The following is a 21588-nucleotide window of genomic DNA, read 5'->3' as shown; positions in this document are numbered from 1 at the left end:
CTAATGCTTAAAGTTGAGACTGATCTACGTGTCAAGTGTTGAATTCTTTCATAAAATTCAGTGCCAAGTAATTACTCCCGTATCTCTCCAGGGCCACTTCTAAAACAACTTAACTTTAACGTAAAACTCCCAGGAAACCAAGGTGAATTGATTTCATTCCTAGGAGAAAGGTGATCCAGCACGGATGTGAGTTCTGTCTCAGGGTGTACAACATTATTGCAGAATAACCAAACCCATCTGTACGATACTACAGTGACATTGATGGGTTTTGCTTCCCGGGAGGTTGTACATGTTAACATTCTAGCTTCAGTGGAAGAAAAAATAAAATAACAGAAAACAATTTATTTACAATTGCTGTATGGTGATTACCAGCTTTTTCACTGGAATATCTGTGACCAAACAAACAGTAAGAAATGTAGAATCCCGAAACTGCTACTCGTAGGGTCACTTCTCGATGTTTCTATGCAATAATATCTAATATCTAATTATAAGGCATGGATTTTGGAAGATCAACGGATCACGGAACTTTATAGCTTAACACGAATGAACAGAAAATGTTACTTCAGTTAAATTTTACTTAAGTAAATCCTGTCTATCTTTTCCTAGTGATTTATGATTCACTTCCACTAGCCGTGACAGCTGTCAGATTTCATTGCAAGGGAAGAAAGTTTTGGGTGAAAACTAAAACTGAAATAAAATTAGTTTTAAAAAGACCTTGGGGGGGGGGGAACTATGCTAAATGACAAAAGGACCTAGAAGTCGTCCTTGACTTACAACCACAATTGAGCCCACTGTTCTGTTGCTAACCAAAGCAGTTAAGTCAGTTTTCCCCACTTATGACCTTTGGCCCACAGTTGTTAAATGAATCCTTAAAGTTGTTAAATTAGTCACGCGGTTGTTAAGTGAATCTGGCTTCTCCATTGACTTTGCTTGTCCAAAGGTTGTAAACCATGGTCACATGACCCCAGGATACAGCAACCGTCATAAGTACATGCCAGTTGCCAAACGTTTGAATTTTAATCACGTTACTGGGATCGTAAGTGTGAAAAACGGTCCTAAGTCACTTTTTTCAACACTGTTGTAACTTGGAACGGTCACGAAATGAACTGTTATAATACTCTAACTCAGGGGTTTCAAACTCAAGGCCTGTGGGGCCCGTGAGGTACTTAGATCTGGCCCACAAGGCCGCCCTGGAAACGGCGGACCAGCCCGTGAAGCTTCCGCCAGCAAAAATGGAGCTTGGGAGCCCGCTTTTGCTGGAAGCACGCTCGGGCCACCACAGGCGCCCGCTACACAAGTGACGTTGAATTGGCCACGCCCACCCTGGCCACGCCCACTCTGGCCCTCTGAGGCCAAACACAACCCTGATGCGGCCTTCAATGAAATCCAATTTGACACCCCTGCTCTAACTTGATTCCACCTGATAATAGTTCTCCCTTCCCAAAACTGGATTTCTTGTAGATATTTTCCACAGCTTCCCAGGTAGACATTCCATCTTCCAATTTCAAAAACATTCTCGCTTTTTCACTTAAACAGTGCATGATTTGCTGATGCTGCTTTTCTCATATATCGGTCCTCAATTCAATGATTTTGCTTCTTAGGGAGGGCATTTGTTGAAGGGCAGAGATTCCCCAATTGATCAAAGCCCTCCCCCCAAAAAAAAAAAAGGTTCTAGAGAGTTTTCCATTTAAAGCTTGGCTCCTTCAAAACAGGTAGAATTCAATGCTGCTGAACATTCATTAGTTATTTGGAAATGGAGAGGGATTGAGAGGCACAACCTGACACAGAAATTCTGTTTTTCCTTATCTGAAAGCTTGCCAATTGAACAATGTAACGATGAATGGCATATTAATATAAACTTCCTAAATTTTTTAATAGCTGGGATGTTATTATCCTGACATTATAAGTCTCCATTTACACACACACACACACAGAGAGAAACAGACAGATATATAGATATAAAACCCCTTGCGTCTTCCGACTAATGATTATCAATAGACTGAATGTCATGTATTCCAATTGCCTGTCAAAAATAAAATATAGAGAGAGTGTATCCTTTCTGGAATATTCCCCACCCACAGATATATACCAGGAAGTATTAATATACTGCCCAAATTGTTTTAAAGCGGGGATGTTATTATCCTGATATTATAAGTCTCCAATTACACAGACACACACAGACAGATACAGGTATATAGATATAGATAGATACATAGAGAACTATATATACACCGCGTTTCCCTGAAAATAAGCCCTACCCAAAAAATAAGCCCTAGTGAAGATAGTTATCAGCCCAGGATGGGGATAGGTGTGGCCAACACAGGAAGCAGCCAGTGCGCGGGGACAGAGACAACCGGCCCAAGCGGTAACAGTGCTCCCACTCCCATCGGTCCTCACATTTGCCACTTTCCGTACAGGGGGGGGGGAGAAGACATCCCCTGATTTTGGAGCCCCCCCCCCAAAAAATATATAAGACTGGGTCTTATTTTCGGAGAAACATGGTAGATGTATAGATATAAAACCCTCTGTGTCTTTCTACTAATGATTATCAACAGGCTAAATGTCATGTATTCCAATTGCCTGCCAAGAAAAAAATATAGAAAGGGAGTTTATCTTTTCTGGAATATTCCCCACCCACAGATATATACCAGGAAGACACAAAATGTTCTGAATTTATTCACTGAAATGTTTTGCACATATCTCTTAAAGGAGATTCGCAATACCTCTAATGCGATTTTTTTTTCCAGTTCGGTCAAGGCATTCTCAGTTTCGTTTTTCAGTCATTACCAGCACACACACACTATCTATCTATCTATCTATCTATCTATCTATCTATCTATCTATCTATCTATCTATCTATCTACCTACCTACCTACCTATCTATCTATCTATCTATCTATCTATCATCTAACTCTATCTATCATCTATCTATCTATCTATCTATCTATCTATCTATCTATCTATCTATCTATCTATCTATCTATCTATCTATCTATCTATCTATCTACATCTATCTATCTATCATCATCTATCTATCTATCTATCTATCTATCTATCTATCTATCTATCTATCTATCTATCTATCTATCTATCTATCTATCTATCTATCTCTATCTATCTACCTATCTACCTATCTACCTATCTATCTATCATCTATCTATCTATCTATCTATCATCTATCTATCTATCTATCTATCTATCTATCTATCTATCTATCTATCTATCTATCTATCTATCTAATCTATCTAATCTATCTATCTATCTATCTATCTATCTATCTATCTATCTATCTATCTATCTATCTATCTCTCCCCCCCCTCCCCATCTAAAACATTTTATTAAATTATAGAGTAAAATGCAAAATGCAAAAGCAAATAGTAGGACAGAGTGGGAGGAGAAGGGAAAAGGAAAACGAGGAGGGGAGGGAGAAAGAGAGAAATAAAGGCATTGGCTTCCTACTCCCTCTGTTGCAGTAGAATAAAGCATTAACATCGAACCTCGACTTTTTACTTTTCCGTAATAGTATAACCTAGCCATTTCTGTAACAACAAATGGTTCGAGTATTTTCCGTCATTGTAGTTGTTCTTTTAAGTTGTAGCAGCGTTTCAGCAGAATCTCATCTGCCATCATCAGGCTTCTGTATTGAATAATACAGTATTGAACAATACAGAATTGAACAATACAGAAGCCTGATGATGGCAGATGAGATTCTGCTGAAACGCTGCTACAACTTTAAAAGAACAACTACAATGACGTGGAAAATACAACAACCAAGCCGAATACCATACATGTAAGTACCCGAAAACTTAAGAAAACAAATATATATATATATATACATAAAATGAAAGCAAGGGATTTTTACATTTGAGACCTCCCCCCCCAAGTATATCTGTACACCTGCTGAGAAGATATGATTTCCTACAACTTCCTCTTTGTCTGTTCTGGAATGATTTTTCCGTGTAAATGAAGAAGGTCTGGAGGTCAGTTACCTTAATGAGGAACAGAGCGGCTAGCAATAAAGTTTCTTACACTGTTTTATACACTTCGTAATTGAGATTTTTATCAACTTTACACGAAGGAGGGGGAAAAAAGAAACCACAGACTTTATTCCAGATAGGAGTTGAGCAGAAAGTAAAGGGCCAGTGGAATATCTTCAGGGTTTTTATTATATTAATTATATTTATGATATGATTATCATATCCTTTAACAGTACACTTTATTTTATTTTATTTTTTATTCAAATACCAGTCAGTAAAGGACCATAGAACCATAGAATAATAGAGTTGGAAGGGACCTTAGAGATCTTCTAGTCCAACCCCCTGTTTAAGCAGGAGAGCCTATAACAGGGGTGTCAAACTTGTTTTCATTGAGGGCCGCATCAGGGTTGTGTTTGACCTCAGAAGACTGGGGGCTCAGTGTGGCCCTGGTGGGTGTGGCCAGATCTGGACGTGGCCTTGGGTGTGACATGGGACTTGTGTCGGGGGCACCTGTGGTGGCCAAGTGCTAAGGCAGGACTTCCTTGAGACCCTCCCTCACTCTCATTATAATCTATCTTCCTTCCTTCCTTCCTTCCTTCCTTCCTTCCTTCCTTCCTTCCTTCCTTCCTTCCTTCCTTCCTCCTCCCTCCCTCCCTCCCTCCTCCTCCCTCCTTCCTTCCTTCCCTCCCTCCCTCCCTCCCTCCCTCCCTCCCTCCCTCCCTCCTTCCTTCCTTCCTTCCTTCCTTCCTTCCTTCCTTCCTTCCTTCCTTCCTTCCTTCCTTCCTTCCTTCCTTCCTTCCTTCCTTCCTCCCCTCCTTCCCTCTTCATTCTCCTTTATTCTTCCTTCCCTTCTTTCCTTCTTTTTCCTTCCTTGCTCTCTTTTCTTTTTCTTTCCCTTTCTCCTTTCCTGTCCCTTCTTGCATGCTCAAATCAGTGGTGGTATGCTACTGGTTTGACCGGTTCAGCTGAACCGGTAGTAAAAAAAATGGCTCTGAAGATCAGCTGAAAGGAGGAAAAAAAATGGCTCCGAAGATCAGCTGAAAGGAGGAAAAAAAATGGCTCCGAAGATCAGCTGAAAGGAGGAAAAAAATGGCTCCGAAGATCAGCTGAAAGGAGGGAAAAAAAGGCTCCGAAGATGAGCTGAAAGGAGGGGGAAAAAAAAGGCTCCGACAATCCGCTGAGAGGCGAAAGAAGAGAAAAGGGCAGGATCAGCCCTCCCACCCACCCCTGCACTTTTCTTTATCCTCTGAGCTGATTGGCGCTCTAGGCCTCAGCTGTTGTGTGGAAAGTGTAGGATCCTACCGCTGGCTCAAATGCAAAAGGGGAAACATTTCTCCTTTTGCTTTTAGTTTGTTTTGATATTTCTCTACCAGCAAAAACGGGGTGCGGGGAAGAGGAGGCACTGAGGGCTGGTCCTTTGCCATTTCCAGCCCAGCCCACGGGCCTGATCGTTGCCCATGGGCCTTGAGTTTGACACCCCTGCCCTATATCATTTCAGACAGGTGGCTGTCCAGTCCCTTCTTAAAAGCCTCCAGTGATGAAACACCTACAACGTCTGAAGGCAAACCATTCCACTGGTCGATTGTTCTACTTGTCAGGAAAGTTCTCCCTAGTTCTGGGTTGCTTCTCTCCTTGGTTAGTTTCCAACTATTGTTTCTCCTCTCGCCTTTTGGTGCTTTGGAAAATAGGTAGACCCCCCTCATCTTTGTAGGAGCCCTTCAAATATTAGAACACTTGCTATCGGTGAAGGAAAAAGCAATCCTGCTAAAATAAAATAATGCGCTGTTTTCCTCTTCTTCTCAATGTATATACTGCTGGGTATTTGAACATAAAATTTAGCAGCCAGAACTGCTGCTGAGCCTTTTACATATCAGGGGGAAAAATTCAAGACCTGAGGGAAAAATATATTTTTACTAGTTCTACCAAGATCCAGTTGTTGAATCTGTGACCTGGAATCCATCTTTTAGGAATGACAGTCCACCACCATATTTTTCTTTTCGTGCCACATCTGAATTTAAAAGCAGCAAACTGTGGTCAGCTTTAAATAATTGGGCCACCAAAATAATAATGCTATTCAATAAATGCACATCCATATTTTGAAGTATTCCCAAAACATTGCACAAATTCCTGTTACATCTTTCCTTTAGAAATGTCAAACTTATTCAAAGCCTTGCTACTAAACGTATCTTAAGGCCAATATTGCAGGAAGTTCTCGACTTGCAACCAGAACGGAGCGCAAAATTTCTGTTGCTGTTAAAGTGAGTTGTGTCCCATTTTTACGGCCTTCCTTGCCACAGTTGTTAAGTGAATCACTGCAGTTATTTAGTTAGTAACACGGTTGTTAAGTGAATCTGGCTTCCCCCTTGATTTTGCTTGTCAGAAGAGATCACATGACCCTCTCCAGGACATTGCAACCATCATAACTTTGAGTCAGTTGCCAAGCATCTGAATTTTGATCAGGGGACCCTGGGGAATGCTGCATCGGTCATAAATGTAAAAAATGGTCATAAGTCGCTTTTTTCAGTGCTGTTATAATTTTAATGGCCCCTAAATGAACTGTTGTAACTTGAGAACTGTCTGTATTAAATGTTCTGAATGTGTTGAAAAACATAAACATCATCCCAATATATATAAATTAAAGAATATTAAGAGAATGCCTCCTTATGTTTCATGGTTTTTTTCCCTGCCAATCTATATTGCTTAGTCCTTTGTTGTTGTTAGTCGCAAAATCGTGTCCGACTCATCACGATCCCATGGACAATGTTCCTCCAGGCCTTCCTTTCTTCTACCATCTTCCGGAGTCCATTTAAGCTCACACCGAATGCTTCAGTGATTCCATCCAGCCACCTCCTTCTCTGTCGTCCCCTTCTTCTTCTTTTGCCCTCCATCGTTCCCAGCATGAGGCTCTTCTCCAGTGAGTCCTTCCTTCTCATGAGGTGGCCAAAGTCTTTGAGTTTCATCTTCAGGATCTGGCCTTCCAAAGAGCAGTCAGGGTTGATCTCCTCTAGGACCTACCGGTTTGATCGCCTTGCATTCCAAGGGACTCGTAGCAGTCTTCTCCAGCACCATCGTTCAAAGGCCTCAATTCTTTGGCGCTCAGCCTTCCTTATGGTCCAACTTTCACAGCCATACATTGCAACTGGGAAAACCATAGCCTTGACTATACGCACTTTTGTTGGCAGGGTGATACCTCTGCTTTTTAGTATGCTGTCTAGATTTGCCTTAGCTTTCCTCCCTAGGAGCAAGCATCTTTTAATTTCTGGGCTGCAGTCCCCATCTTCGGTGATCTTGGAGTCCAGGAAAATAAAATCTGTCATTTCTTCCATTTCTTCCCCATTTATTTGCCAGGAATTGAGAGGGCCAGATGCCATGATCTTAGTTTTCTTAACGTTGAGTTTCAAGCCAACTTTTGCACTCTCCTCTTTCGCTCGCATCAAGAGGCTCTTTAGTTCCTCTTCACTTTCTGCCATTAGAGTGGTATCATCTGCATAGCTGAGGTTATTGATATTTCTCCTGGAAATCTTAGTTCCAACGTGTGATTCATCTAGCCCAGCCTTTCTCATGAGGTACTCTGCATATAAGTTAAACGGGCAGGGTGACAGTATACAGCCTTGCCGGACTCCTTTCTTAATTTTGAACCAATCAGTGGTTCTGTGTCCAGCTTAGTCCTTAACAAACTGTAAATAAGCCACCTTTTATTCTGGGCACAAAACCTATCAGTAACTTATTATTTTTTAAAGTAATGACCAGAGAGGGTTTGGTGTTGCATGGGGGAAATAATCTAGTTTAAACATGATTTATTTCGGTGCTTGTAGCGAGTTTTGTCAAATAATACTTGTTTTTGTCATAATTTAAGTATATGCTGTGAACAACCTGCGGCTGGAATTAGTCTTTAAATAATATGAAATGGTTCATTTTGATTCAATTTCCTCACGTGCTTCACATGTTACTTTGAAGTTTTCCCACCAGTAATTGATTCATTCTTCACTTTTTAAAAGCTTTTTGGGTTTGTTTCGGATAGATGACAAGGGACTTTATCAGTACTTAAAATCTAGCTTTTCCTAATCCATTTATTCATAGCATATTCAGGATCTTGCTTCTTTGACATTATTTGGGTCCAACATTCAGTCATATGGAAAAACGTGAGCTTTCATCAACATGTAGATTATTGTTGTTGTTTTTGTTGTTGTTATACACAAAAATGACAGTGTACACAGCAAACTATTCTGGGTTTTGTATCACAAATCACTAGTCAAACACTTCCCAAGCGTTTAGGTCTGTGTGATGTATCGGTGGATTATGCGAGCAGATCCCAGTAAGGTGGCCTTCTGCAGCTGACCCATGGGGATTTTGTCAGTGCCAATTGTTTTTAAGTGCTTGTCAGGGTCTTTAGGCACAGCACCCGGTGTGCCAAGTACCACTAGAACCACCTGCACTGGTTTGTGCCAGAGTCTCTGCACTTCGATTTTCAAGTCCTTATGGCTGACACTGAAGAAAGAGACAGAAGGCCTGATTCTTGCAGCCCAAGAACAAGCCATCAGAACGAATGCAATCAAAGCCAGAATAGAAAAATCTGCTGATGACCCCAAATGCAGACTCTGCAAAGAAGCAGACGATTATTATTATTATTATTATTATTATTATTATTATTATTATTATTATTATTATTATTATTATTATTATTATTATACACAAAAATGACAGTATACACAGCAGACGAGATAACCTTGCTGGGTTTCGTATCACAAATCACTAGTCCAACACTTCCCAAGTGTTTAGGACTGTGTGATATATCGACGGATTATGCGAGCAGATCCCACCTGCCTATTATTATTATTATTATTATTATTATTATTATTATTATTATTATTATTATTATTAGACACAAAATGACAGTATACACAGCAGACGAGATAACCATGCTGGGTTTCGTATCACAAATCACTAGTTGAACACTTCCCAAGTGTTTAGGACTGTGTGATGTATCGGCGGATTATGCGAGCAGATCCCACCTGCCTATTATTATTATTATTATTATTATTATTATTATTATTATTATTATTATTATTATTATTATTAGACACAAAAATGACAGTATACACAGCAGACGAGATAACCATGCTGGGTTTCGTATCACAAATCACTAGTTGAACACTTCCCAAGTGTTTAGGACTGTGTGATGTATCGGCGGATTATGCGAGCAGATCCCACCTGCCTATTATTATTATTATTATTATTATTATTATTATTATTATTATTATTATTATTATTATTAGACACAAAAATGACAGTATACACAGCAGACGAGATAACCATGCTGGGTTTCGTATCACAAATCACTAGTTGAACACTTCCCAAGTGTTTAGGACTGTGTGATGTATCGGCGGATTATGCGAGCAGATCCCACCTGCCTATTATTATTATTATTATTATTATTATTATTATTATTATTATTATTATTATTATTATTATTATTATTATACACAAAAATGACAGTATACACAGCAGACGAGATAACCTTGCTGGGTTTTGTATCACAAATCACTAGTCCAACACTTCCCAAGTGTTTAGGACTGTGTGATGTATCGGCGGATTATGCGAGCAGATCCCATCCACTTATTATTATTATTATTATTATTATTATTATTATTATTATTATTATTATTATTAGACACAAAAATGACAGTATACACAGCAGACGAGATAACCATGCTGGGTTTCGTATCACAAATCACTAGTTGAACACTTCCCAAGTGTTTAGGACTGTGTGATGTATCGGCGGATTATGCGAGCAGATCCCACCTGCCTATTATTATTATTATTATTATTATTATTATTATTATTATTATTATTATTATTATTATTATTAGACACAAAAATGACAGTATACACAGCAGACGAGATAACCATGCTGGGTTTCGTATCACAAATCACTAGTTGAACACTTCCCAAGTGTTTAGGACTGTGTGATGTATCGGCGGATTATGCGCGAGCAGATCCCACCTGCCTATTATTATTATTATTATTATTATTATTATTGTTGTTATTATTATTATTATTATTATTAGACACAAAAATGACAGTATACACAGCAGACGAGATAACCATGCTGGGTTTCTTATCACAAATCACTAGTCCAACACTTCCCAAGTGTTTAGGACTGCGTGATGTATCGGCGGATTATGCGAGCAGATCCCACCTGCCTATTATTATTATTATTATTATTATTATTATTATTATTATTATTATTATTATTATTATTAGACACAAAAATGACAGTATACACAGCAGACGAGATAACCGTGCTGGGTTTCGTATCACAAATCACTAGTTGAACACTTCCCAAGTGTTTAGGACTGCGTGATGTATCGGCGGATTATGCGAGCAGATCCCATCCACCTATTATTATTATTATTATTATTATTATTATTATTATTATTATTATTATTATTATTATACACAAAAATGACAGTATTCACAGCAGATGAAATAACCATGCTGGGTTTTGTATCACAAATCACTAGTCCAACACTTCCCAAGTGTTTAGGACTGCGTGATGTATTGGTGGATTATGCGAGCAGATCCCATCCGCCTATTATTATTATTATTATTATTATTATTATTATTATTATTATTATTATTATTATTATTATTATTATTATTATTATTATTATTATTATGCATTCACATTGCATTTCAGTAAAAAGGATCAAAATACAAAATGTAAAACATAAAATCTGAAATTTTAACAGGAGATTGCAAATCTATACAGGTATTCCTCAATGTATGACCACCATTGAGCCGAAAATGTATATTGCTAGGTGAGAAATTTGTTTTGCCCCATTTTAAGTGTTAAGTGAATCACTGCCATTGTCAGTCACACAGTCGTTAAGTGAATCTGGTTTCCCCATTGACTGGCTTGTTCGAGGGTCGCAAAAGAGGATTATGTAACTCCGGGGCACGGAAACCGTCGTAAACATGAGTCCCTTGTCAAGCATCCAAATGTCAATCACGTGACCATGGGGATGCTGCAGCAGTTATTAAGTGTGAACAATGGTCACAAGTCACTTTTTCAGAGCCATTGTAACTGAATGGCCACTAAGCAAACTGTTGTAAGTCAAGGACTTCCTGTATCTGATTTGCAAATATAATTAGTTTTATTTCGTTTGTCGCAGCCAGGAAATTGATGAAATCTCCATTATAAGCTCTGTTTTGATATTCTTGTGTTGAATGGTCACAACCACAGTCACAATTTGGTCAAAGTCACAGTGCCAATTTGGTTCAGTGTTCTACTTAGTTCAGCAGATAGAAATCATCATCATCTTTTAATGACCCCATAATCCCTTGCGGGATGGAGTCTGGGCAACTGAATGGAGCTGCGTGTTTACTGGCCGGATGCCCTTCTTGTCTCCAATGTGGAGTTATATTCAGCAGAGAAATGCCCTGTGAAAAGATGCTTCAGTCTTAACAGCATAGAATGAGTGCACAATATGGCATAAAATCCATTTCTCCCCCTAAGTACATGCACATTTAAGTGTGAAATTGTGTTCAGTTTTCGGGATGTTTGGTCAACAGCCATTCAATCTGCCAACTTTATTCATTTTAGCCACTTTCAAGCAACGGAACAGTGCTACCATCTTGGGAAAAACGAGAACCTAGCTATTCTACATCCTTTCTGAGTTCAAAAAATATTTAGCTGTGAATGCTTGTTTATTCCCTTGAAATGGTACTGATGCTAATGAGAATGGCCATCAGTCAAAGAACTAAACTTTTATTTACTACTAGAATTGAAATGGATCTTGCAATATCTTCCAGTCTTTTTTTCCCCCTGTTGGCTTAAACTGTTAAATTCTTTAAAAGTGGCATTAATGTGAAATCTTTCTTGATATGTCTGATTGATGCTTTCTAAGTTTCTGTTTTATAATTATAACCTCATGGAAAGAAAAACAAGACGCTGTTCATATTTTGTTTCCACTTACAAAATGTCACTTTGATTAATCAGGAGGATGATTAATTGTCGGCGTTTAGGATTTTTTATTTTCCTTTTCTAGAGGCTGTTCGATTCACCTAGAAGGAATAGCGAAAAGGACAGTTAGTGATCAGAATGATTTAGTAGCACACATGCTGTGTAAAAACTCGGTATGCCAGAGATTGGGAATTTTAAAAAGAAAACTGTTTGGGAGAAGACATGTTAGGGACATTGATTGTGATTTTTTTCTTTCAAGTCACTTTTCTGGACACTGAAGAGGTGGTGGGATTCAATTTTTTTTTACTACCGGTTCTGTGGGCGTGGCTTGGTGGGCGAGGTATGGTTTGGTGGGCATGGTGTGGCATGGTGGGTGTGGCAGGGGAAGGTTACTGCAAAATCCCCTGTCAAGCCCAAAATTGACATATGCGTAGCCATTTTACTTAGCTTTTCTATATATTCTTTTTCTTTCTCTTTGCTGGTATTGGAGTGAAGGGTTTCGGGCTTGCCACATTCCTAAGGTGGGAGGAGTGGAGACAGAGGGAGTTGTTTAGGCTGGGTGGTTCTCCTTACCCTAGGAACGAAAGCTGATCTTGCTGAGACCTGGAGGTGGAGATTGATGACACAGGCAACGTTGATTGACTTCCATTAGAGAATGTGACTTTTAGAGGTGGTTTCTAACTTCCAATATTATGTGTAATCTGGGTTGTGTCAGATCCGAATTACAACAGACTTTGCAAACTTGATGCTTTCCTAAATAAAAGAATTTGTTTTGGAAGATGGACTTTGCTCTTTTCTTTTTAAATGGATTTCATCTCTTGGAAACCTGACATCCCCATTCCCTCCCCACCCCACTATCCTGCTTTCCAGCTCCATTCTCCTGTGCAAGGCAACAAAAGAAGGCCCAGCTGATCAGCTGGGACTCGGGAAGCAGAGCATAGATGGGAGTGGAGCCAGTGAGAGGTGGAATTTGCTGGTTCTCTGAACTAATCAAAATTTCCGCTACTGGTTCTCCAGAACTGGTCAGAACCTGCTGAATATCACCTTTGCACTGAAGGTTTTACGACACATACTTTGGAGATGCTATCTAGTAATATTGATACAGTTTTCGCTTCCTTTTTGTTAACTTATACAGCAGTCTTTGTGTTGGTCTGTGCATCTTTCAAGGAATATCATTAAAAACTGTCTACAATTAGGCTACTGGGACTGTGTCCACAAGGGATCTAATTCTTATCTTCTGACACAACCATTCCAATTTTTCCTCCCATTTAAAGCCTAGCTCCATTGCAGCATCTAACTTGAACTTGGCTGATCTTCAGATATTAGGAAAATCAAACCTGGTTAGTACCTGAATGTTAGAAGCCTGAGTTTAACAGAGTTGATAGCAAACTTATGAAACAAAATAATAAAAACCATCCTATTTTATCCTGTAGCCAAGAAAGCTACAGAGACACGTGTCAACGTTCCAACTAACCAACTCCAAACCAATAAACTCCAAGACAAAAAATTCCTCAAAGTTCCATTTTATTAGAGTTATCATATTGGCACATCTGGGGAAAAATCTGAGAGTTCCAGGTTTTTCCTTCCCAAAAGAGAAATCAAAAATCCATCCCCCTGCACCCATCAGTCCATCACATGGCCCAATCAAATCGTCATCCCAACTGGAGACATTTCCAGTCACTTCCCTCTAGGTGCAGGGCAACATGTCCTTGACTCTCTGAGAAAGAATGTTGTTGTGTCTTAATCTTCTGCCTCTCTATGAAATCCCCCCTCCCAAATTCCCAGGCACTGAATGTGGCAGCCTCGAAGCTTCCAAGACAAAAAAATGTCTTCCAAGGCTAACAACGTGTCCACCAGGAGTTGAACTAAACCGGAAGGATTATTATTATTATTTTCAATTCAGTTAGTGTTTCTAATTAGATGAAATAATAGATGTACAATAGATAAGTTGAGAAAAGATCAGTATGCCTCACATTCAATGAGAAAAAGGATAAGATTAAAAGTGTTGACTTACCATTTGTTGATCCTATTAAAATTAAGTCCTCCAAGAGGATTAATTCTCAGGAATCAGTCCCTGATATTTAAGTTGCTGGGTTGTATGTTTCTAGCTTCTCATTCCTTCCCAGTTTTCTTGACCTTTAGTCATTTTTAACTGGAGTTTGAATTACACTTACAAAAAAAGTGGAGGAAACAGATTGGATGCCTGAAATTTCAACCTAAATATTAAAATGTAAGATAACTGCTATATGCAATTTCTGGGTGAAATTTATTTATTTTTTGGTTCATTTGTTTTTCAGAAGGTTTCAGGAAAGTAAAAGAGAAGAGTTGATATGCTTTCTATCTTGACAAGTGAGGCTCAGCTTTGAGAATGAAAATAAGAAATGGTGGGGAGTGTGAAAATAGATATTTTTTTGATTTTAATCCTTAGCCTTAATTAGCTCAGCTGGATCCCCCCCAAATGTTATGAACGAAAAGCCTGCCTAACTCTAGCAAACTCATTGAAATGAATTCATACAAGACATAAAACAGATCTCCATCTCTTGAAATGTTCGCTTCTTGTGGTGTAAATACCGGAGATATAAGTGATACCTTTCATTCCCACATATTTGTGATGGATTATAATTGGACTGTTAAAAGAACAGTTGTATTTCAACTTCAACTTATCTCACACTGTCTCAAATATTCTTGGAGATGACATGTTTGGTTGCTCTCTGTGTACCACGCTGTGCATAACATCAAGCTATAATGTGGGGTGGCTTGTTTTTAGCAAACCATGGGGAAGGGCTGACAGAAAACTATAATAATCAACCATTCACTCTGATGTGTCATTGATGTATGGCAGAATCTTGTGTTTGTGCTCTACCTGTCACATTTAGGCATTGAGAGAAGAAATTGGAAAAAGACCACAACTGCTTACTCTTAAAGCTTCTTCTTCAGCAAACCCTGCTTAGCTTAGTGTTATATATGAACCATGCCAATAATTATAATATATACTTACCCTCCTCAGTCTATAGTTCTCCATCTGTAGGATAATTCTGCATCATCTTCCATAAACATGATGTGGAAGATGATGAGAATTAGAATATTCATCTGGAGAGGGAATGATGGTTTGATTTGTATCAATCTCTTTGTCTCGTTTCATGGCAGAAGGTTGCAGGAGGCCTTCAGAGCTGAAAGCAGAGGAAGGCCCCACACAACCCTCCTGAGCTCTGTTTTCACTGGCAGAGGCACTGTGACCCGGTCCTTCACTGTTTCCAAGGCGGCCCCACAAGCCAGATCTAAGCACCCTGTGGGCCAGATGCAGTCCATGGACCTTGAGTTTGATACCCCTGTGCTACAGGGTTGTCATACACAAACACACCCGAATTCTGGGTCCAGTAAAAGTCAGCAGGGAAGTAAAGAAAACTTTATAGATCTTGGTGTACAGGAGTCACAACTGATACTTCACACTTCTTCTACAATGAGCTTAGATATCTGTCCCTTAGAACAGTGGCCCCCAACCTTTTTTGTCCCACAGCCCGGTACCGGCATCACAAAATGATCCACAGACCGGTACCGGCATCAGCGCGCACGACCAAGGCAAGGCGAGCCGAGCGACCGGCCAGCCAGCCATCCCCCGCTTCTCCCCGCCACCTTCAACTCCTCCTTTGTACCTTTGTCGATGGGCTTTTCGGGCTCTTTCTTAATCTCCTCCTAACGCGAGACTCCACCGCCATCGGGACAGCTCTTCGTTCGAAGCCGCCCCCCTCTCAACGAAACTAAGGCACGAGGATTCCTCCAGCACCCAAACGCCGCTTTCCAACCGATGACCGACAAGCTCACCTGGAAGCACTTTCTCAAGCGCCATCGAAACAAGATGGCGGCGCCCACTTCTTTGCGGCCTGGTAAAAAATGATCCACAGCCCGGTACCGGTCCGGGGCCCGGTGGTTGGGGACCACTGCCTTAGAGTATCTCAACTACTTTCGTCACATTTCTGTGTTCTTGCAAATAGAGGGAATGGATACCTTACTTTTCATAGTTCTGATCATGAGATTCACTATCATCCCCATCCAAGACAAAAAATTCCTCAAAGTTCCATTTTATTAGAGTTGTCATATTGTCACATCTGGGGAAAAATCTGAGAGTTCCAGGTTTTCCCTTCACAAAAGAGAAATCAAAAATCCCCCTGCACCCATCAGTCCATCACATGGCCCAATCAAATTGTCATCCCAACTGGAGACATTTCCAGTCACTTCCCTCCAGGTGCAGGGCAACATGTCCTTGACTCTCTGAGAAAGAATGTTGTTGTGTCTTAATCTTCTGCCTCTCTATGAAGATGCATTGATGTATCATGAAAGGTGCTGAAATCGAATCAGTTAGACATGCACTTGAAGTGTCCTATAAACTGTTGTGGCCTGCCAGTGGTTAGCGGAGCTGGCAGCAGAGTCAGACAGTGAGGAGGTTGGGGAAGAACATTGGCCAGTCCTGGAGGCTGAGGAAGGCTTGGACGAGAACTCTGCGTTGGAGGCAGAGATGGGGCCAGGGCAGTCTGGCAGCCATCAGCTGCCTTTGGAGTCAGACAGCAGTGAGGTGAGGGAGCATCTGGAGCCAGTTCCCAGCCTGCACATACGCAAAGCTGCCAAAAGAAAAGAACAATTACGAACTAAGGATCAATGTGGGAGTAAGGCCACAGGTGGACGGTGAATGGCCCCTCCCATAGGGATTAAAAGAGGAGCAAAAGGGGAGGCGGCTTTTGCAGGAAACAATTTGTTCATTGCAGCAGTGTGAAGATCTGTCTGTGCATCTCAGAGACTCTGTGCTGAGTCCTTCCTTGTCAACACTGCATTTGGAAATATTTACTTGGCAGCTCTCCAGGCTAGATAAGGTCTGTGCTCCTAATTACCACCCATGAAAGACTGTTTTGCCAGGCCTTTGGCTGAGTGTGAATGCCAGAAATTCACCTTTGTTTAATAAAATGGGTTTTGCTGGGGAAATATTTTTTGGGGAAGCCTAGGTCAGAGCATAAACATTATAGGAGGTTAAAGGTAACCTTCCCTCTGATCATAAATGACCCAACAAGCAAGGCTATATTTCCTCCCCGAAGTACCCCAAAGTTTCTAGAAAAGTTGCTCACTTCAGTTCTGTAGCAACTGGTGTGTTAAATTTCTGCTATGAATAGAGCTCTTGGGCTGGATGCTTTGTATTTTAACTGTGCTTTTGACCTATACCCATTGGTGGATTGTCAGAAATGGCCAACTTTTGAAAATCCTGACGTGCACATTGAGTATCGTCAAGTAAAAAAAATCTCCTTTTCCATATGTTGGTAAAGCTTCCCAACATCCAGTCTTCTTTTCCATCTTTACAAGTCTCCATGCTCAATGTAACAAGCTCCAGTTATGCTAATCTCAAAGGTATTGGATCTGTATCTCTGAGGATTCTCAGCCATCCAGGTCATGGTTGTCCCAAAGGTGCTTTTTCAAGAGGCAACTGGACTTTCTGTGTTTTTTCTTTGAAGACGTTTCGCTTCTCTTCCAAGAAGCCTCGTCAGCTTTTCTTGCAGGAGCTGGATATGTCTAGTCCAGTGATGGCTAACCTTTTTGGGCTCCTGTGCCAAAACATGTGTGCGCGCTTGCACGCTCCTGTGCCAGCACCCAGAAGGCAATGTGCACCCCCCCTGCCCCCTACACATGCATGCACAATCCCCCATCCCCCACCCCCCCGCCTCCCCCTTACCTGCACTGCGCCTCACACCTGAATTTCAGCTGGTTTGAGGCCCTTTTCGGCCTCCCAAAGGCTCAAAGAAGGCTTCTGCATGCTTTGCAGACCAAAAACTAGCCCCGTTTTGTCACTTCCAATATTTTCGGAAAAACAGGAAGTGATGAAACGGGGCTAGTTTTCGGCCTGCAAAGCCTGCAGAAGCCTGCAGAAGCCTTTGAGCCTTTGGGAGGCCGAAAAAGGCCTCAAACCTGCCGAAAATCAGCTGTGAGGCATGCACATGCGCAGTGAGGTAAGTTTGCCTGCAGCTAGCGTGCTGGCATAAATGGCTTTGCATGCCACCTGTGCCATGGGTTCGCCATCACCGGTCTAGTCTAATGAAAAGAAGGACTAGGGGAGACATGATAGCAGTGTTCCAATATCTCAGGGGTTGCCACAAAGAAGAGGGAGTCTATTTATTGTCCAAAGCACCTGAGGGCAGGACAAAAAGCAATGAGTGGAAACTAATCAAGGAGAGTAGCAACTTAGAACTAAGTTGAAATTTCCTGACAGTTACAACAATTAACCAGTGGAACTACTTGCCTCCAGAAGTTGTGAATGCTCCAACGCTGGAAGTTTTTAAAAAGATGTCGGATAACCATTCGTCTGCAGTGGAGTAAGGTCTTCCTGCCTAAGCAGGGGGGGTTGGACTAGAAGACCTTCAAGGTCCTTTCCAACTCTGTTATTCTATTCTAAAAACCAAAAAGTGCAGTTGCCTCTTGAAAAAGCACCTTTGGGATATTGGATCTGTGTTTCCGGAAAAAAAAACCCTTAACTTGTAACCCATCTCTGAGTTTCCTTTATTCTTCTTTTTTTAAAAAAAAACAAAACAAAAAAACAAAGGTAATTCTGTAAAGATCGAAGAATATCCTTACGGTCGTGTGCCTTTCTAAATCACGTTGTTTGTTTTTCAGGAGGAGGAAGACATGACGTATGAGCAAACTTTAGAATTTCGCAGAGGGGGTGATGGGCAACCCAGGCGCTCAACACGACCGACTCAACAGTTTTACCAACCTCCAAGAGCTAGAAATTGATCAAAGGTAAATCATTACTTCTTACCATTAAAAAAAAAAAAAAGACTAGTTCTATTCACCTGGAATTCCCTTGACGTTCCAAATAGCTTTGAAAAGGGAATGTGCATATCCATTTTGATAACTTTGATATCAAGTATCCTTAGTACCTTTGTCCAGCCTGGTCCATACTTGGATGATAAATACAGTGAAAGATCCCGTTGGCATGTCCAGTAAAAGAAGCTCCCAGAACATTTTTATTACCAAGAGTAAAACTTTACTGATAGGTCCATTCAGGTATAGAAGAAGCAAAGCCAATTCTGAAGTTTCGGCACAAAGCGCCGTACAGTGAGATTCCCTTTGCCTTCACCTGGGTTACCCAGTATCCACTGTCCACCCATCCAGGTGCAGCATTTAATTTTGGGAAGCAATTTGCATCTTTCAAAAGTCTTCCGCTTCCAACCTTGGGACTGTGAGAATGTCTCAGGCTGCCAACGGCTCACGTAAATTCCTTTTCTTCTTCTCACGCATTCCAATCATGCCCAGCCACCCGTCCTCTCTTAACTTCTTTGTCAAGCTGCAAGCAGAAAGAGGTATTTGCGGGTCAATAACTGCCAGCCAAAATGAAGGGGATGATTAAAGAAGAGCTCATCAGGAGTGCAGAATGAGGGTCATGTGTTCCAGTTAAGCTGATTTATGGTTCATCAGGCCTATACGTAAGAATCTAGTCAACCAGTGGTCAGCACTAAACCGGCATGAGATAAGAGCCAGTGGAATTCAAGAAGGGTTGAACTTAGATCCTTTGCAGGAACGTAAGGATTCCAGGCTCCTTCCTCTCTTGACTCTGCCCTCAGTCTCTGCCTGCTGTTCTCCAACAGAGGTGTCATTTTGGTGCACACAACTTGGAAACTCTTAAGACACATATTAAAGTGCTGTGTATATTTGTGTGTGTGTGTGTGTGTAAACATTATATGTTCAGTCTTTTTTCCCCAAATATTTTCTATATGGTCAAATTATCTCGATGAGTGTCTGTAGAGATTCTCAGTCCTCCAGGTCCTCGTTGTTCCAAAGGTGCTTTTTAAAGGACTTTCTTGTTTTTTTTTTCTTTTGAAGACATTTCTCTTCGCATCCAAGAAGCTTCTTCAGCTCTGACTGGAGGGTGGGGAATGGAAGGATTTATATTCCTTGCAGACCGCTGGCCATCTGCATCCTTTGGGCAGTCCATTGAAGCACTTGGAGGTTTATCTGTGTCCTCAGGGTAACCTGAGTAGTGCTAATGGTTCCTGTAGTCTGCAATATTTTCTCTGGAAATCCATTCCTACTCACACACCATTCAAAGACTTTTAACGATACAATTTGGGGTGAACGCCCTTTGAATGCTGTGGGAGTAGGAATGGATTTCCAGAGGAAAAAAATGGCAGACTACAGGAACCAGGAGCGCTCCTGAGGTGACCCTGAGGACACAGAAAAACCTCCAAGTGGCCTCAGCGACCCTCTAAAAGGATGCAAATGACCAGCTGTCTGTAAGGAATATAAATCCTTCCATTCCTCACCATCCTATCAGAGGTGAAGAAGCTTCTTGGATGCAGAGAGAAATGTCTTCAAAAGAAAAAAAACAAGAAAGTCCAGTTGCCTCCTGAAGAAAGCACCTCTGGGACATCCCGATGAATAGACAGCGTAAAAGTGATGAAATTTATCCCACATTCTCCTTCCCCCTCCTCCTATTTCAGATATTCATTGTGGTGAGATCGTGCTGCATTTCTTCACGCCCGAAGGACAACATTTTCGAAAGATCCAGACGGGAAGTATAGAAATCTACCCACCAATGACTTTTTTTTAAAGTTAATGCTGTGAAGCTAAAATTTTTACATATATATTAAAAAAAAAAAAACCTTGTTAATATTGACATCAATAAAAGCCACCATGATCAGCATTGTCTTTGCTTTGTGTGTTTTCCTGCTCACATAAACTGTTAATAACCGTGGCCCTGATCTCTCCCATATCAAATAATTGATGGGCTCTGTTAAAAATTAAATGGGACGTGGTGGCTCAGTGGCCAAGATGCTGAGCTTGTTGATCAGAAAGGTCGGCAGTTCAGCGGTTCGAATCCCTAGTGCCGTGTAACGGAGTGAGCTCCCGTTACTTGCCCCAGCTTCTGCCAACCTAGCAGTTTAAAATGCAAGTAGAAAAATAGGGACCCCTTTGATGGGAAGGTAACAGCGTTCTGTGCGCCTTCGGCATTTACTCATGCCGGCCAAATGACCACGGAGATGCCTTCGGACAGCCCTGGCTCTTTGACTTTGTAACGGAGATGAGCACTGCCCCCTTGAGCCGGAAACGACTAGCACATATGTGCGAGGGGAACCTTTACTTTTAACTTTAGTAAAAATTCAGACCTGAAAAGTTGAGAACTGTGATGGACCTGGGTTTTTGCAGCATCTAGCTCATGTTGGCTGATCTTCAGATGCTAAGAAGATCAACCCTGGTTAGCACCTGAATAGGAGAAGCCAGAGTTGATAGCAAACTTATGAAATAAAAAAACAAAAACCAGCCAATTTTATCCCACAGCCAAGAAAGCTACAGAGACGTGCACACCAGGAGTTGAACTGAACCGAAAGGAGTCATTATTTTTAATTCAGTTAGCATTTATATTTAGATGAAATAATAGTTGTGCAGTAGACAATCTGACAAAAGATCAGCGTTTCACGCTCAATTATTTAAAAGGATGAGATTAAAAGTGTTGACTTACCCTTTGTTGATCCTATTACAATTAAGTCCTCCAAGAGGACTAATTCTCAGGAACTGCTTCCTGATATTTAATCCCTGTGTTGCATTTTCTAGCTTGACTCATTCCTTTCCCAATTTTCTTGACTTTTAGCCCTTTCTAACTGGAGTTTGAAT

General features: G+C 40.9%; 1 protein-coding gene across 1 annotated transcript in view; it reads left to right on the top strand.

Annotated features, from left to right (window-relative positions):
* TDRD3 (tudor domain containing 3) overlaps positions 1–20619 on the top strand; it is a 64839-nt gene extending 44220 nt beyond the window's left edge. The window contains exons 13-14 of the mRNA XM_026673487.2: positions 18592–18717; positions 20418–20619. Coding sequence (XP_026529272.1) covers positions 18592–18711 — 120 coding nt within the window. The 3' untranslated portion in view covers positions 18712–18717; positions 20418–20619. The remainder of the gene's footprint in view (positions 1–18591; positions 18718–20417) is intronic.
* Positions 20620–21588: the final 969 nt, after the last annotated feature.

Source organism: Notechis scutatus, chromosome 5, assembly GCF_049901735.1.
Source record: "Notechis scutatus isolate UNSWTSFEM ecotype Mainland chromosome 5, rNotScu1.2, whole genome shotgun sequence".
Taxonomy (NCBI): Eukaryota; Metazoa; Chordata; class Lepidosauria; order Squamata; family Elapidae; genus Notechis; species Notechis scutatus.
This window is presented reverse-complemented; position numbering and strand designations above follow the sequence as displayed.